Source organism: Geotrypetes seraphini, chromosome 8, assembly GCF_902459505.1.
Source record: "Geotrypetes seraphini chromosome 8, aGeoSer1.1, whole genome shotgun sequence".
In the NCBI taxonomy this organism is placed as follows: Eukaryota; Metazoa; Chordata; class Amphibia; order Gymnophiona; family Dermophiidae; genus Geotrypetes; species Geotrypetes seraphini.
Window position 1 is genome coordinate 88,705,449 of NC_047091.1, and position 18,784 is coordinate 88,724,232.

At 42.2% G+C, this 18,784-nt stretch overlaps 1 protein-coding gene across 2 annotated transcripts in view; it reads right to left on the reverse strand.

Annotated features, from left to right (window-relative positions):
• The window catches only part of MARCHF2 (membrane associated ring-CH-type finger 2), an 85,138-nt gene that overhangs the window by 38,745 nt on the left and 27,609 nt on the right, over positions 1–18,784 (reverse strand). For both annotated transcript variants that reach the window (XR_004540317.1, XM_033954405.1), the window contains exon 2: positions 15,196–15,428. Coding sequence is in view for 1 of the 2 variants with exons in the window: in XM_033954405.1 (XP_033810296.1) it covers positions 15,196–15,398 (203 nt within the window). In the remaining variant the exon portion in view is untranslated. The remainder of the gene's footprint in view (positions 1–15,195; positions 15,429–18,784) is intronic.

Sequence of the window (18,784 nt, forward strand, 5' to 3'; positions counted from 1 at the left end):
AGGCTGTAATAATAAACAGGAACAACACATACAGCTATGCTGAAGAGGCACTTCATGATAAATTGAAAAAAATGTTTCTGCTTCTCTTTGATCCTAATCATACCCCTCCAACCTCTCCAACTGTACATCCTAACAACTTCAGGTACCCTTACCAGTCTGAGCATTGCCTTCTGCAGAGTGTGCTCTCAGATGTCACCCTTTGGTCATACTTGTAATGATGCTAATCCTTTCTCCCTCCTTCTCTCTCCAGGTCCTGAGCATGCCACTGCTGCAGTATACTCAGGCCCAACTAATTATGCTAGATGAGGTTCTAACCCTGGATCCCCTGTGCTTCAGTACAAAAGACTGCAGCCTGAACCACAAGACTGATCTACCACTCAGCACAAGAGTTGTTGCCATTGTCTTACCCTGAAACAAGGCAAACTCTCACACTGCATACATGATCATCATTTGTAATATCAGCATACATTAATGTAAACTCTGGTCCTTATATGTTAGGGGTGCACAATCTTTGTTCACAAGGGCTGCAGTCTAGTTGTGTTTTCAGTATTTCTACAGTGAATATGTATGAGATAATAATAATAATCATAATAATAATTTAATAACTTTATTTATATACCGCAATACCTCACAGTTCAGTGCGGTTCACAATAAGAGGTAAGAACTATAAAAACACAGTATATTATATATAAAATATAACATTAAGAAATTATTAACTTATCTAGATTATACAGATTTATCAAACAGATAATAATAATAAATTTATTTTTATATACCGCCATACCCGAGAGTTCTAAGCGATTCTCAAAAATTGGATAAGATACAAACAGTACATTTAAAAAGACAGCAATTGAAGGCATCTAGTGGAAGAAATACATAAAATATAAAGTGCATGCAGTATAAAAGAATGCGGAGAATTTTACAAAGCAAGATAAAAATATAAAAAGTATTAAGACCCTAGCCTTTTGAATAATTGAGTTTTTATCTGTTTTCTAAAATCCAGGTAAGAAGAGGCTTCTAACACACACCGGGCAAGCCAAATATTTAATTTAGCTGCCTGAAAGGCAAAGATTCTTTCACAAAATCTTTTATACTGGCAAAATTTTACTGAGGGATAGGCAAATAGATGTATTCTTCGAGAACTCTTGTTTGTATAACTCAGATTAAAATGAGAGTTTAGGTAACTCGGAAGCATACCGAATGTTATTTTATAACAGAAACAAGAAAACTTGAACAGAACTCTGGATTCAAATGGGAGCCAATGAAGCTTTTGATAGGAGGGGGTGATATGCTCCCATTTCTTTAGGCCATAAATAAGACGGACAGCCGTGTTCTGGACCACCCTTAATTTTCTAATAATTTTCTTGGGAGCGCCTACATAAATAATATTGCAATAGTCGAGAATACTCAGGATAGAAGATTGTACTAGTAGACGAAATGAAACTTCGTCAAAATATTTTTTAATAGTACGGAGTTTCCAGAACACTGAAAGGACTTAAAGGACCTGGTAAGAAGAAGAATTTAAGATCAAACCACTAAAACATTTGTTCCAAAGTCTTGTCTGAAACAATAGGGTTCTATTAAGAAATCTTTTGTATACACATCTTTTTATTGAGGGGAAAAAATAAGGTTGTATTTTATGAAGAACATCTGTTTTTCTACTAGTTCAAAACGATCTAAAAGGTAACTTAGTATAAGACCATATAATGTTTTATAACAAATACAAGCCAATTTAAAAATTATTCATGCTTCTACCAGAAGCCAATGCAACTTTTGATAGTATGGTGTTACATATTCTGGGTTTTTTTAGATTGAAAATTAGACGCACAGCCGTATTTTGAATAATTCGCATCCTCCTAATGATTTTTTTTATAAGAATCTAGATAAATGATATTACAATAGTCTAAAGTACTCAGAACCAAGGGCTGCACAATCAATCTAAAAGACAAAAAGTCAAAATAAGATTTAATTGTGCAAAGCTTCCATAGTGTGAAAAAACTTTTCTTTACTAAAGCATCAAGTTGAGCATCGAACGATAAGTTTCAGTCAAGATATACTCCTAAGGTTTTAATAACTGGACCAAAAGGATAATTAATTCCATTCAATGTTAAATAATTTTCTTTAATCTTATTAGCGAGACTTGCCAAAAAAAAATCTTAGTTTCATTAGAGTTTAATTTTACACTACATTCTTTTGACCAGTGCTCAACAAACATAATTATGGATGATACAAAATGTTGAGTATCCGATGTTAACGAAGAAATAGGGACTACAATAGTTATATCATCTGCATAACTATATAATTTCAAGCCTAGACTTGTCAGTTTATTGCCTAAGGATGCCAAATAAACACTGAACAGTGAGGGAGAAAGTGGAGAACCCTGTGGAATTCCACTTGTGTTACTCCAGACTTGAGAATATTGTTCATCACTACAAACATGGTAAGTTCGATATTTTAAAAACCCTTCAAACCATTGGAGAACAGAACCCGAAATACCAATTGCATCTAAACATTTAATCAGAATTCCATGATCCACGAGATCAAATACACTGCTCAAATCAAACTGTAAGACCAGTGCACGCCTACCTATACGGAATAATTTGTGAAGATGATCCAGTAAAGAAGCTAAAACTGTTTCCGTACTATGGAGGGGACAAAAACCAGATTGGGCGTCATGTAAGATAGAAAATTGATCCAAATAATTCATCAATTCAATGTTAACCAGGCCTTCCATCAGTTTTACAAAAAACATCTGCAATTGGTCTATAATTAGTAATTAAAGACAAAGATTCATCTGGATTTTTTTGTCATTGGAGCAATAATGATATGGCCTAACTTTCGGAAATTCTTCTTTACGTAATAAAGTAATTATCTATTCATACACTTCTTTTTTAAAATGGATAGGAACTGATTTCATAATCACTGGAGGACAGATATCTAGTGAACAATATAATTTTGCATATTTTGTATAAAGTTTAATAAATTGATCTCGATCTGGAATTTTAAAAGATGGGAGTATCATCAAAGGATCTGTGACAATCATTCCCATAGACGTTAATCTTAGACTAAGGACTTTAACTAAAGTATAATGCTAAATCATCTGAAGAAAAAAAAAAGATCCTGTTGGGGTTGCAAAAATTGTGTTAACCAATCTGAACAATTGTTTACTATTCAATATACTTATTCCTATTTTTGAAGAATAGTAGTTACGATGTTTCTCCTTTACCTTCTTCTTATAATCTTGTATCCTTGTTCTCCATTTCAATCTATCTTCATCTCTTTTTGTTTTACTCCAAATTCTTTCAAGCTGCCTTGCTGCACGTTTAAGCTCAAGAAGCTCAGAATCATACCATCCATCTATAAAAAAGATCTCATGCATATTCACTGTAGAAAATCTGACCGGGTCAGATCCCTGATATCTATCTATCGGCCCTAACATATACCATTATCATGCCTTAGGATTAGAGTTTAGGTAGGAAATACAGATCACTAGATATTGGATTAGGACAAAAAGCTTAGTTACTCACCTGTAGCAGGTATTATCCATGGATAGCAAGCAGATATTCTCACAAGTGGGCGACATCATCCATGGAGCCCGGCATGGATAGTCAAAAAGTGTACTGTCACTTTAAACATTTAAGACCGCCTGTACTGCACGCATAAAGGTTATCGACAACTACCATGAGCCTGGTGAAACCAAAAGGGTTAGAGGGAAGTTGGCATCTAAGTAGAAAATAAATTTTGCAGAACTACTTGGCAGAACAGCCTATCCTGTCTGGAATGATTCTCCAAATAATAGTGGATGTGAATTATAGAGCTGCATGGGAACAGGGCCGATGGGAATCCCACAGGGATGGAAGCACTTATTGTGGGGCTCCCACGGTGTGTACCTGTGCCTGGTGGTCTCCTCCTTCCTTCCTTCCCAGGCAGCCGCATGTGTTTCTTCACAAGGCTGTGGGCAGCAGTTCTAACATGCAGCCTGCGGCCGACCCGGAAGCCTTTCATCTGACGTCAGGCTGCCTGGGAGGAGGAGGAGGAAACTGTTAGGACACAGGTACACACTGAGGGAGGGGGGCACAAACTTGGGACACAGAATGGAGGGAGGGGGTATGTTGGGATATAAAAGGGAAGGAGGAGGCACAAACGGGACACAGAATGAAGGGAGGAAGGGTGAACTTGGGACACAGAATGGAGGGAGGGGACATGAACTTGGGACATAGGATGGAAAGATGGAGGGAGGGAATATAAAGGGAGAATTATTAGGCATGGGTGTCTGAATGAGAGGAAATAGACAGTTCACATGGAGAAAAGAAGAAAGAATTGTTGAACATAGGGAGGGAGAGAGAATTATTGGACATGGTGGTGGGAGAGGAGTGAGGTAGAGAGATGAGAGGGAGAAATGCTGGATATTGTGGTGGAGAGGGAACAGTAGATAGATGGAAAGGGATGCAAGAGGGAGGAATGTTGGACATGGTGGTTGAGGGAGAAATGTGGCATGATGCTGGAGAGGGGTGATAGAAGAAATGTTGGGCATGACACTGGGAGGGGGGCAAAAGATGCTGCACAGAGGCAGGGGATGAGAGGGAGAAATGTTGAACTTGGCAGTAGAGGGAGTGGAAGAGATGCACCCTGGTTCCCTCCCTCTCTCCACTCCCTTTGCAGCAAGAGAAGGGATGAGAGAAAGAGAGATGATAGACAGTGAGAGAGAGGGGAAACCTGTTGCATATGGGGGTGGAGAAGAGAGAAGAAGAAATGCTGTGCAGAGGTGGGGAAAGAAAAAAGTGGGAGACTGATTCAGGACAGAAGGGAGGGAGAGAAGAGAGAGGGAGAAATGATAGACCATGGTAGGAGGGAGAGAGGGTACAATGAGAGGGAGGGAAGAGCTAGACCATGGTAGGTAGAACCAAAGGAAAGCAACCAAAGAAGAATTTGCAGAAAACAGGAAAGCAGAAAAAAGAGAAACTGGAACTAACTTGATGGAAAAAGAAATCTCTAAACAAAGGTTAAAAAAGGAATTTATTGACTGAAATACATTAGCTTTTGGAAATGTACACAGCAGATGTTTTTGCATTGTGTTAAAACAGAAAAGGAAACTAATTTCTGGTTTTATTTCTCCAGTGTTGAAATATTTGCTGACTTTAGCTGGTGGGGATTCCCAAGCACCACCAACTAAGGACCACCTCCAAAAGGTGGCCAGAATTCCCTTCTACCATGCATAGTAGTCACTGGCAACATCCTTGAATCACTGAGGTTTGATTTCTGTCCCCGTGCAACTCTCTAATGTGAATGTATGAATTGAAGACCAGGTAGCTGAAACTGGGTATGTTGATGCAGGAGCTTGCACAGAGTGCAACTGCAACATCCTAGCAAGTTCTTTCTGCAACAGTGCTCTTAGTCCATCTTATAGAGATGGCACTGGTACCGATATTGGCAAAGGTACAGAAGGCGCAGTCTGCGTCAGGTGTTGAAGCAATGTTGAGACATGCCTCAGACGAGACTGTCAGCCTAGCATTGCTAGCAATCAGCATTTTCGGTTAGCCTAACCAATGTCAGCAAAGGCCTATGAGAGATCATATCATTCATGTCTGACCTTAGGGATTGTCATTGCAACAACCTTAATTCAATCATACATATCCCCTCCATCCTTACATTTTGGGGGCTCCTCCATCCTTACAGAGACATCAACTGCAATGATAGCAATCTGGCATGAGTGCATTAACGCTTAGAATGTGTCGTGTGAAGACATTTGAGACGATGACGATGCCTGCTTAAATGAGGAAACATGTTTATGCTTCTTAGCTTTTTTATGAAGCTCTTTTGACAATAGTAGCACCAGTGGGGAAGATGAAGCTATTGGTGCCGGTGTCAATGCTGGAAGTTCAAGGTTGAATGTTGGCATCAGAGTTTCCAGGCATGATCGATGCTTGCGAAGTTTACCCAAAAAACTTCTCAAATTGCAACTTCCTGGCTTTTAGTGACCTCTTTTGCAACTGAGAGTAGAGCATGCAAGATATATCTCAATGGTTAGGACCTAGGCACTGGACACACTAATCATGTGGGTCTGTAACTGAAATGGTCCTGTGGCACTGAGTGCCTGGACTGAAGCAACTAGGAGCCTTCGACATCGAATGAAAAACTTACAATGCTAGATCAAAGGACTCAATTGTCTGGGGAGGTCAAATAGATGGTATACTGAAAACAAGTCAATGTTCATGGCCTGAAAAGAGCCCTAAGGTCTGAAGAAGAAATTCATTAAAAACACAGAAAATTTTTTAAAAAAATAATGGAAGATTAGGTTTATACCTTTGATAATCTTCTTTCTGTTAGTCCCTGTAGGATTCCATATGCTAGGTGTTCAATCCCAACCCGCAATCCGGGAGTTGCAGAAATCCACAAACTTTTCTGAGCACATGATCCTCCCCCTTAGCCTATGAGCTAGCAATCATGTCCAGTTAAGTCCCAAAACCAAGCAACATAACTGGACAAATCCATGAAAAGGGGTACAGGGAAGGATCCCCAGCAACATAAGTAATTCTAGAACAAGCAATAAACAGGCACAAAGGTAACTCAGAAACATTGAAGAACACAGAGATAGGAGGGATTCCTGTAAAGGGTGCATGGGATGCTTTGGCTTAGGGGATTGCCTTCAAGGAGGCTGCCTGAGACCCCATAATCTGCAGATAAAATCAGGCTGAGGGAACAGGATGATCCAGGAAAATTCTGATCTGTTGTCGAAGGTTCTGCCTATGTACCTTGAGAAGAAATACATGACCCTGTCTGGAGACGAAGAGAAGCCCCAGAAACTCCAGAGACTGGGAGTACGCCAAGCATCTCTTCCTGAACTTGCCATCGCCTGCAGCAGAAACCCTACCGTCTCCACCATACTTTCGTACACCCGATGAGATGGAGCAAGGATCAACCAGCTCTCCCAGGAAGGGTTGACCTGGACCCCCTGCTGGTGGAAAGCCACCACAACTACCATCACTTTGACGAAAGTGCGGGTGCCGTTGCAAAGCCAAAGGGGAGAGCTGCGAACTAGAAATGCTGCTGCAGAACATGGAAATGCAGAAACTTGTGATGCTTCAGGTAGATTGTAATATGGAGGTAAGCCTCGTGAGATCTAAGGATACTAGAAACTCTCCTGGAAAGACAGCAATCACTGTGTCACAAGAAGCGGGTAATCAACTTTAGATCCAGAATGGGTCTCCAGTCCTCCGAGCCTTTCTGGAAAAGGTTCCAGCATCCCAATGTCTAAGATGTGATGCAGAGTATCGTGGACCCTGGACTCCGTTCCGGTAAACTTGCCGGAGTTCAGAAACCAAGCCGGAGGCGGGCAAAAGAGGACTAACTAGTGTTCGATGAAAGTCAAGTCCACTCTTGACAAAACTGAGAAGTCAGCCTTCGATGAGGAAGCCATGCCTGACCCCTGGTGTCATTGGGGATTTTTAATTGCAACCACTGCACAAGAACTTGAGGATGCCTGGAATTGGAACCGCTTTTGTGCGGCCGTAGCCCTAGGAATGTCTCTGGGAGGAAAAACCTGTGTATCCCTGACGACACCTGCGGGAGGAATGAAGAATACTATGACCCTCTCCCGATATCCAGTGAAACTTGTTCATAGGGAACGACTTAGGGCAACGCTCAGCAACACCTGTGTAGAGGTCATTCACACCTATACCAACAAGAAGCTGGCCCTAGAAAAGACGTCTGCTTAAGGTGATCCTTGAGGCAGTGTCCCCAGTCCAAAGATGGATCCAAAGAGTCCGGCGTGCAGACGCTGCACCAGCAGAGAATGTACTAAGAAGTCAATTGAGATCATAAAGGGTGCCCGGCACCTAATCCACACCAACCATCACCAGCGGAGGACAGGCATGCACCTACACAGATGATGCATTGCGCACTAGAAAAGAATGTTTTGTAACATGATATCCACCCTGTCCTTAAACCTCACTCCCCCCCCTATCAATAGGGAGGGCTGCATGGTGGATAACCTGTGCTATGGCGGAATCTACCTCAGGCTGTTCAAACCTGCCGAAAATCAGGATCCAGGTGATAAAGCACAGACATAGCTTTAGAAAGTCAGAAAGAGCTTTCCGGGATATCACATTGTTCTGAAACCAGATCAAGAAGCTATGGACTGAATGGAAAAAAGGGCACAGGAGAACGGTTTAGGACCGAAGCTTGAGAAATGAAAGGTGGAGAACCCAAATGGAGCTCTTTCAGATCATCACCTATAAAGAGGTAGACAGAAGCCTGCTTAAAAATCTGTGAAGAAGGGTCAGCACCCAAATCCAGATGCTCAGGGCGACCAAGGAGACCAGTCTCAGCAAAGGCATCAGCTGGATCCAAAATAAAGACAGTGGAAGGGCTCCTGAACAGGAAGCTTCACCACAGGTGCAGCAGACCAAAAAAGCCCCGATGCACCCGCCAGCTAGTTCAAACGAGCGGGGTCTGAGGAATACGCCTTTCAGAGGCGCCAAATAAAATCTAGTGAAAAGGCCCATTCCGCAACCATGGCAGGGCTCTGTTGAGATTCAAGCGCTGTGCCAAAAGAGTTCCCAGAATCAGAATGCAGGCATTTTGCACAAGACTCCAGGACGGCCTCTAGGTGAGATTTTCTATGGAAGGCATAGATCCAGGCTAGCTCCCCAGCCCAAGATTACTTGGAGGAGGCCAAGTCCAAAGCTCCTGCCCCCTCCCCCAGTGCACTATGGCATATAGTACACAATCACTGATCTGGCACCAATCCGGCGCAATCAATATCCACATTCAACAGATTAGGAGCTGGGTAGTTCATCCCAAATGATTTTGTGTCAAATTGAGGGGGTTTTGGAGGTAGAAATAAAAGTTAGAAAAAAAGATCAATTTTAAAATCCAAGATGCCCACCGTCATGAATTTGCGTCAAAAACGGCAAAAATAAACAAAAACTGAAAATAAAAAAATAGCGATTTGGGGTCTGGGGAGGTGGGAGACCTGAACCCTACCCTCAAAAACTGTGAAAAAAAGACTTTAAAATCGTTTTACAAGCAACCCCCAAAGTTCCCATAGGAGATAGTGGAGGTTTACTCACTATCTCTTATGCCAGACTTGTCAGCAGCTTTAAACAGCATTAGAGTGGAGGAAAAGGATTTTCTGCTTCAGAAACAGTTCCACAGACTTGAAATCTTTGGTCTACCAGCCAGCAAGACACTGACTACAACTTCCGCCCCCACGGATCCTCGTCCACATGGTCGGGGGTGAGAAAGGCAGCCTGCGCCTTGAAACCCAGGTGGGTTTCACTCCAGACGCATACAGTCTGCGCTTGAAACCTGTGACAAGGTCACTGGCAAGCAGACTCCCAAGGGAAGGGACCTGAGTCTAGAAATGGTGGCACACAGGAGGCTGGCTCCACAGATCCACCAGAGTTTCTCTGTGAAGCAGCAGTCTGGCAATGTGGGACTTCATCATTTCCTCTGACAGGGGACTACCTGGGAGGGGGTCTCAAGGCACTGAAGCCACCGAGAAAATGAACTTTAAGCAAAAAAATAAATAAATAAATAAATACAAATAAAAATAAGCAGAGCAACTGCAAAGACTTCTGCAAGGATTGCTTGCAAAAATTGTAACTGGATATGTTTGCTAGGTCTCAGGCTAAGGGGGTGGAGCATGAGCTCAGAAAAGTTTGTGGATTTCTGCAACTCCTGGATTGTGGGTTGGGATTGAACAGCTAGCATATGGAATCCAGAAGGAACGTAACAGAAAAGAAAATTAAATAGAAAAATAAGACTAAGGCCTCTTCTACTAAACTGCGCTAGCGGTTTTAGCGCCGGGAGCCGCACTGAATGACCTGCGCTGCTCCCGAGGCTCGTCGGGAGCTAGCGCAGTTTAGTAGAAGAAGGGGTAAGCGTAAGAAAAAAAATAAAACTGGAAGGCATGAAAAAACCCACAATAGTTTAATGTGCTTAGAGAGACTCTAAAGAACAGCTTCTCAGCTCTACGGAAAACTGAAAATGGATGGTTCTGCGAGCCATTGTTGGGCGGGAAGCCTTCAGCATGCACATGGTATGGGTAGTCAAAGATTTAAAATAACAGTGTATACTTTTTGATTGTCCATACTGGGTTCCGTGGATGACATCACCCACATGAGAATATGCTGCCTCTTGTCCTCGGATAATCTGGATTTTAAATCTTATTACTCATCTTTTCATGCTGAGTTCAAGATAAATTACATTCAGAAACAGGAAGTAGTTTCCTGCTTAACAGGGCTTTCAATCTAAGTTTTGTACCTGAGTAATGGGATAGGGGTAGGGGATGGAGGTTAGGCGACTTGTTCAATGCCAGAAAGGGCATCAGTGGAAGAAAGGGAATACTGGGTCCCCTGGATCTTAGCTCACTGCTCTAACTGCTATGCTACTCTTCCATTCCATTCCAATTTTTACTCTCACTGTTTTAAATAACTTTTTGGCTCTTATGAACGACTGTCTTACAGAGTAAGTTATAGAACAGGTAGAATTATCTAGGATTTACCATGAAACGTGTCACAAGAGTTACTATATTAGTAAGAGGATTCTCTAACTGAATAGAAAATGGTGGTAGATTTAATGCTGTACAAGATGCTGTCCCTTCCGACCATAAGAAGAGGGTGCTCATTCAAAACTGAGTTGCTATAGGTCCAATGGGGTTCCCTCAATGCTGTATCACTTGGTCAGCCGAACGATCAATGAGTCCTCCGGAATTTTAACAACTGGTGAGGTAAACAGCTACAGTATGGACTATAGCACCCCAAGACACTCAGAGTATGCATACAGCATGAACAACTGAAGGAGAACTCAGAGGAGGAAAAAGTCATACCCTGAGACATTCAAAGCAGACATACAGCATGAAGAGTTGAAAGCGGACTTCAGGGACATGACAGCAGTAAAACACCCAAAGGAGGAATACAGCACAAATAGCCAAAGAAAGACTTCAGGGGAGAACATTTTTTTAAAACAATGTGATCATTAAAAAGCTGCACTTTATTCTTTTTTTTTTTCCAGTGAACTTAAAAATCTTAAATATTGTAGGAAAAAAAATTATTTACAATGTCCAATGTGACACGGACAAGAGGACATGGACTGAAGCTAAGGGGGGACAAGTCCAGGACAAATATCAGGAAGTTCTGCTTCACGCAACGAGTGGTGGACCCCTGGAATGCTCTCCCAGGGAGGTTATTGAGGAATCCACCGTTCTAAGATTTAAAAGCAAACTAGATACACATCTCCTTATGAGAGGCATAGAGGGATATGGGTGACTAAAATTACACCAGGTGTACACCTGGCTGGGCCTCTGCGTGTGCGGATCGCTGGACTTGATGGACTGAAGGTCTGATCCGGAGATGGCAGTTCTTATGTTCTTAGTAATACTAGTTTATGGGGAAAACACAAAATTAACAAGCCAGAAGATTAAAGCAGAGATAAAGAGATCAAAAACGGAAAAGAACATATCAAGGGATCTTAGCAATTTTTTGCTAAAAATGAGGATACAGAAAAATGCACACAACTGAGTTAATGACTAGCAGACTTCAGTGGTGTGATAGCCAAAGCACACCTTAGGTTCTGTGATTAACTGACAACATAGGCAGAAAAATTCTTGTGACAGGGGGCAAGAAACCAGCGACCCTAACAAATGCTTCAACAAGCCAAGTTGGTTTTTTTTTAAATTTACACAGCAAACTCCCCTCCATCTATTTGCCTTCCATGGTTGCTGCTGCCATTTTTCTCCGTGAGAGACTGGTGAAAATTGTTAAGCAGTTGACTTTGGGCTCGGAGGTGAACTGGGAGGGCCCACACCCCCCCTCCCAAACATTAAATACACCTTGGCTGGCAGGAATCCCAAGGCCTGTCATCTGAAGATGTCTTACACCAGAACCCCCTGAGCCATATGAACACCAGTAGACTTCTATCTGCTAATGACTGCATTCAACCCCTCCCCTCCAAACGCATGCTTAGTTTATACTTATGACTTAAGCATGAGTGGGGAGTGCAGACAGTGGTAGATGGATGCATGCTATCAACTTCCCTAGTGCTGACAAGGCCTGGGGCTTTTGTCAGAGGATGTCTACCATCTACACCGAGGATAAGTGCTGCCAATGAGTGAGCCTGAATCCAAAGTGGATGGGCCTCTGCCCACCCGTGACTATATCACTGGAATACAGAGCTCTCAATATGAAAAGCAACGAGGACATCTATGTACTGCCAAACAAGATCACCATGGCGTCAGCATGCTGAGAAGCACTTGGGTAGTGCCTAAATGGGAGAGTAATGAAAGGCAAAGAAAGCTACTCTTTCTAGTGAGTATTAGAACTAAAACCTATGTCTGCACACTTTTGGGGTGGTAATTTTCAACAGGATTCCTAACATAAAACTGCTCTACAGACGGCAGCCACAGACTCTGGTAACAGGTGGAACTTTTACACAGGAAAATTTTATTCACCATCACCCCATTTCTAGGTGATTTTCTTTATATTTTCTTCTAAAGACTAAGGAGCTTAAAGCAGAAGTCCACTAATCATTTTAGAAGATTCCTCAAAGTGCTGAAAAATTTCTTCATCTGCGCATTATCAATTGGTTTCTGAAAAGCTTGCATTAACTCACTAAATTGATGGGAAGAAGAATCAGCAAGCAACAGGCAGTGTTAAATGATATAAAACTTTCATAGGGATCAATCTTTAGGGATTGTGCAAGAAATGATGGACATAAAACGTTACAATCCCCCTGCTCCCCAAACACACGTTGGCCTGCAAAGGCTAGACAGCTTGATGGAAAACTTTTCAGCATCTGCAAACCTTGAGATGGCACATACATAGTATTGCACTCAAACTGGTATACTTGTGGGCAGATAGACAGATCAGATGCAATAAAAACATTCAGGACCTGCAAAGAGGCAAGTAGAGAATGACACGGGGGAAAAAAACTGTCCTCGTCTCCACCCCGTCCCCACGAACTCAGTCACTGTGAGCTCAGTTCCCATCCTCACAAGTTTAGTCCCCGTCTCCGTCCCATCCCCGCAAACCATCTGATCCCATCCGCACAAGCCTTGAATAGTTTTATACTGAACTTACTTTATTAAAGTATAAAAAGAAACAATTCTGTACAACTGTCATTTTATAAATCAGAGTTCTGGCTGCTGAACTAGAGGAAGAGATCTTCAGCTGGCAGGGCTTTGTTTATAAACTGCTTGTATTGTAGCTTGTATTGTAGCTTGTATTTATCAACATAGCTACAATACTACCTTTGTTATCTGGTTTCAGCTTTCCTCATCTTCTCGTTATTCTCTTCCTTCCATCCACTATCTGCCTTCTCTCTGCCTCTTCCATATGGCATCTGCTGTATTTCTATGCCTCTCCCTTCCATCTCCCCCTCCTATTGGTCAGGCACCCATCTTTTTACATCCGCTCCCCCCATAGTCTAGCATCTCTGCCTTCTTCCCTTCCATCTCTCTCAGATGGTTTTTAGCATCTCTCTCCTCTTTTCCTCTCTTTAGATCTGGTATCTGTCTCCTCCCCCTCCCCCCAATGCTCTGGTAACTCTCTCCTCTCTCTTTCCCTTCCTTTTCTTTTATGCTCTTCCTTCTCAATTTGATTTCTACCTCTTGTCTACTTTCTTACTTTCCAGTCCTTACCCTCTTTCCCTCATCCCATCCAGTATTTCACTAACTCTATCCTCTTCCCCAATCCAGCATGTGCCCTTTTTTCTTTATCCACTCCTTCCATCCAGTATGTGCTCCCCTCTTCCCCCACTTCCATCCAGCATCTGCTCCTCCCTCTCCCTTTCCTTTCAGCGTCTGCTCCCCTCTCTCTCCCTCCCCACTTCCATGTAGCGTCTGCTCCGTCCTCCACATTTCCCTTTGGTGTCTGTTCCTCTGTCCCCTCCCTGCTTCCATCCAGCATCTGCTCCTCCCTCTCTCTCCACTTCCCTTCAGTGTCTTCTCCTCTCTCTCTTCCTCAATTCCATGCGGCATCTGCTCCCTCTTCTCTCCTCCCCATGTTCCTCTCTCTCCCCTCCTCTTCGGTGCCACTCGACCTCTTCCCCTCATCAGGCCATCTCCCTCCCTCCCACCACCTTTGCGGGTGTTTTTCAGAATTGAGGATTTCTCTCTCCGAGTGGCCTGGTCGCCATAGCCTTCTCACAGGTCGTGCGCCACTGTCCCAAAACTTCTCCTCTGATGCGAGCCGCCCAGATGTAAACAGGAAGGTGCATCAGAGGAGAAGTTTCAGGACAGTGGCGCGTGACCTATGAGAAGGCTATAGTGTCCGGGCCACTCAGAGAGAGAAAACCTTGATTCTAAAAAGCGTCCGCAAAGATAATGGGAAGGGAGGGAGATGGCCCGACGAGGGGAAGAGATGCCCGGACCATGGTGATTGGGAGAAGGGAGGGGACTTCTGGACCGCACAATCACGAGGAAGGCTGCTGACTGGGAGGGGTGGGAAGGAAGACAACACGTGGCAGATACGTTACCGCAGGGACAAGGCCATTCACTGCTCCATGGGGCGGTGAATGGGCTTGTCCCTGTACCCATGGCTACCAAACTTCCCCCCCCCCCATTTATGCAGCTAGCCACGTGTAACAGTCACCATGTCATTCTCTAGAGGCAAGCACTTTATGGTGAAAAGGAGCTCTAGAACAAGAGCATGATATGAGACTGGAATGGGTTAGACCAGGGTTGTCCAATGTCGGTCCTTGAGCACCGCATTTCAGTTGGGTTTTCAGGATTTTCCTAATTAATTTGCATGTACTGCTTCCATTGTATGCAAATAGATCTCATGAATATTCATTGGGGAAATCCTGAAAACCCGACCTGGTGAGGGTCGAGGTTGAATACTCCTGGATTAGGCTGAGCAGCAAATTAAAAGGTGCTAGACATGTGAAACAGCCTTTCAATGTATTAGATGGAGGGAGTTGGACTAGCAGAGAAACTTTAGCTTTGAGAAAAATGAAGGTAAAGTCTCTTATAAAGTACGTTCTGCTATAGTTCAACAGAAAATGCACTAATAAAATGGGGGCCATATGGCTTTTATGTATTGTCATAAATCTTTTCTACGAAAAATCTATTGTCCTAAATCTTTTCTACGAAAAATCCTTGATCTGAAAAAAGAAAAAGAAATTACTATTAAATAACCATAAGGCTCCAGAAGCATCTCTTCCCAATTCAGCTGGAACCGTGCCATCACTCTGTACCTCTGTGTCCCCAGAGCTTTGATTACTGTGGATAGGAGTCGGCCGTCTTTTGCAGTGACTTGTGTGACATACTGTGGCCGTCTGATGTCAGACTCCTCCACTGACTTAAAGAGAGCAGCATTCCCGGTACAGTCACATAGGGAACCAGGAAGGTGGCAGCAGTCGCCTGTCGTCATGGCGACCAAGAACACCTTCCCCTTCATGCACCAGCTCCCACAGTCATGATGATGGGTCTGCAATTTAAAAGAAAACACAAAAAGGAATTTCTATCTGACATTATCAATGGTCACCAGCCTGACATTATCAATGGTCACCAGCAGAAGCATCAGCTTCATCTAATAGTTTCAAGTTAGAATAGTCAGACAATGTACTGCTGTGAAAAGTATAAATAATCGTGCAGGAACAAAATAAAGAGCAAACATCAACATTATAAGACTTTTTCAGTAGCAATATCACCAAAAGGATTATTTTTGGCATACCAAGATAGTAATGAACCTTACTCCTAAACCACGGTATGTGGCGTATCATCTCAGTCTCAAATACCAGTGGTAGTCTAGCAAGAACTCATAGCTCACACAGAGGAACATCTGTCAGAATAGCTCCGAAGAAAAATGCTACAAATCTGATTTTTGTATGTAAGTAACTGTGCTTTATCCTAGGACAAGCAGGCAGCATATTCTCAGAGGCGAGACTCCCTAGCTAAATATAACAGGATGGAGGGAGAATTGGCCAATAAGAAGAAAATAAATTCTGTAATACTGCTTGGCCGAAATGACCATCTCTTCTGGAATAGGATTGTAGACAGTAATGAGATGTGAACGTGTGGATTGAGAACCAAGTGGCGGCTTTGCAAATTTCAACAATGGGAGTGGATTGTAAGAAAGCCACTGAGGCTACCATTGCTCGAACTTTGTGTGCTGTAGCAGAAGGAAATACAGGCCGCTAGCCAAGTAGAAATAGTTCTCTTGGTGACAGGTCAGCCCAAGTTCTTAGGATCAAAGGAGATGAACAGTTGAGGTGAAGTCCTGTGCGACTTGGTCCTTTGCAAGTAGTACGCCAAGGCACACTTACAGTCCAATGTATGAAGAGCTGCTTCTCCAGAATGAGAATGAGGTTTTGGAAAGAAGACTGGAAGCACAATAGATTGATTGAGATGAAATTCCATGACAACTTTTGGAAGGAATTTAGGGTGAGTGTGAAGAACCACCTTGTCATGGTGAAATACTGTATATAGTGGGTTGGAAACCAATGCTTGAAGTTCACTGACTCAATGAGCAGAAGTGAGATGGAACAATCAATTTTAACTTATAAAAGCATTTTTGGACTTATGAGCTTATGTGCTGGTGATAAAATAGTTTCCTGTGATTTGGATGAATGGAAATGTGCGTAAAAGCCTCTTTGAGGTCTAGAGTGCATAGACATTTTTTTGTTCTAGAAGGGGATATAACGTCGTCAGAGACAATATACAAAACTTTTCCCTGACGAAATACTTGTTGAGATGTTGGAGGCCAAGAATTGATGTATACCTCCCGTCTTCTTGGAATTAGAAAATACCTGGAGTAAAACCCTTGATTTTTCTGGATAAGAGGAACTTCCTTTAAAGCACTGAGTTGAAGTAGAGCATCTATATCCTGAAGAAGAAGGGACATCTGCTGAGATGTTAGAGAGGACTCTCTTGGAGGGTAGTTTGGAAGAATGGATTAAAAATGAATAGAGTGCCCCTCCTTTATGACTCTTAAACCCCACGTATCAGTGGTAATGAGAGCCCATTGTAGGTAAAATGCTTAAAGACGGTCTCTGACGGGAAGAGGAAAAGGCTGTAAAGGTGTTACATGGACTATGCTCTCTAGAAGCAGGTCAAAAGGACTGAGCTGGTTTCTGAGACATAGATGGTTGCTGCTTATGAGATTTTTGTTATCTCCGTCTCTTCTGAGGTGGTAGTTTGGCTGAAGAAGTAGTATATTGTCTCTTACAAGAAGAGGACGATGACTTCTGAGCAGGTTTGCTAGACTGGGGCCTCTTGGTCTTATTAAAAGTGTTTCAACTCTGCTCATATAGAGTCAGTTTCTATGGGGCGGACCTTCTCACCAAAAAGCTCTTCCTCTACACATGGTATGTTGGCTAGTCGGTCTTAAAGATTGATATCTATGTCAGTTACCCGCAACCATGCCAAACACCTCATGGCTATGGCCATTGTCAAAGCTCTGGATGTCAGCTCAAATGCATCAAACGAAGAACGAGTTATATACTTCCTTGTTTGTGTTAGAGCATGAATGATATTCTTGAACTCAGAAAGATGAGCTGGTGGAATATACTGCTCAAATACTGATATTTTCCTTACTAACATTTTTTAAATAAAGGACATGAAAAAATTGTAATTCAATACTCTATTGACTAGCACTGAATTTTGATACAAGCGCTGACCAAATTTGTCCTTGGTTCTACCTTCAAGTCCTGGAGGGCCTGTGGCATAGACTCTGGAAGTAGATGTATCATACCATATCCAGTGTTCTCCCCAGAAATTTTTTCCAGCCGGGTGGCATGAAAAAGTAGCCGGGTGGGGCGGGGAAATTTGGTAGTGGGGAAAATTAAATGTATACTATTTTTATTAGTTAATTATTATTATTTTCCAATGCTCGATATGACTTCCTTTTTTAAGGTTTGTCACTTGTGCCAGAATATTTTTACTAAATTTAAGAAGTATCCAATTCTAGAAGTGAATAATTAGATATTCACCCTCTTTCAAATAGTATAGAAGTTTAAAAAAGGGAAATGAGTTAATGAAGTCATTAGGTTCAATCTAACCATTTATTTCTGCATGAATTTAAACAACTAAAAAAAAAAAAGATTAATATAGCTCATCCAGTCATACAAGAAATGGCTGTACAACACCTCTAATAATGTTTTGATCACTAGGTTCCTTCCTGAGGTCTCACTGAGGATATGAAATAGATGCTATCCCCACTTCCAGACCTCTTCCACATAATTTATGGAGAGTGTTACTGAGCCTTGAAGGACACCTGTGTGATTGATCTTTATCTGCTTCTTTTTTATTTTGCTGTAGTGCAAAGTAAGAGCTAGGGCAAAACAGTATAGGTAAAGATGCAGGTAATAATTAGCAATGTATTAAAAATATTTTATTTTTATTTGCTTATAATGTCATTTGAAAGTTGCTTGATGATAATACAACTTTAATTTAATTCTTTATAATGTGTGTGTCTGTGTGTTGGGGGGGGGGGCAATACCTAGGTCAACAGTAAAGTTAGAATAGGGTCATTAAATCCAGTGGTGTACCTAGTATATATGACAGCCAGTGCTAATCATTTTTTTAATAACCCCCTCCGCTATATAAAAAAATATATTTTTAGTAATAATCCATGAGTCACACAATAAGGGTGCATCTAGGAAAAGGCAGCATCTTAAACACTGCAGTGAGCATTAGAACACCAACACACGCATTGTAAAACTAAACAAACCAGATCCTACACAGTCAATTGATCCTGTAGTCGATGCTAACAGAAAGCCATGTCCTTTTCATACACACAGAACACAGATACACTCTTGCCCAATATGGAATATTTACAAACTA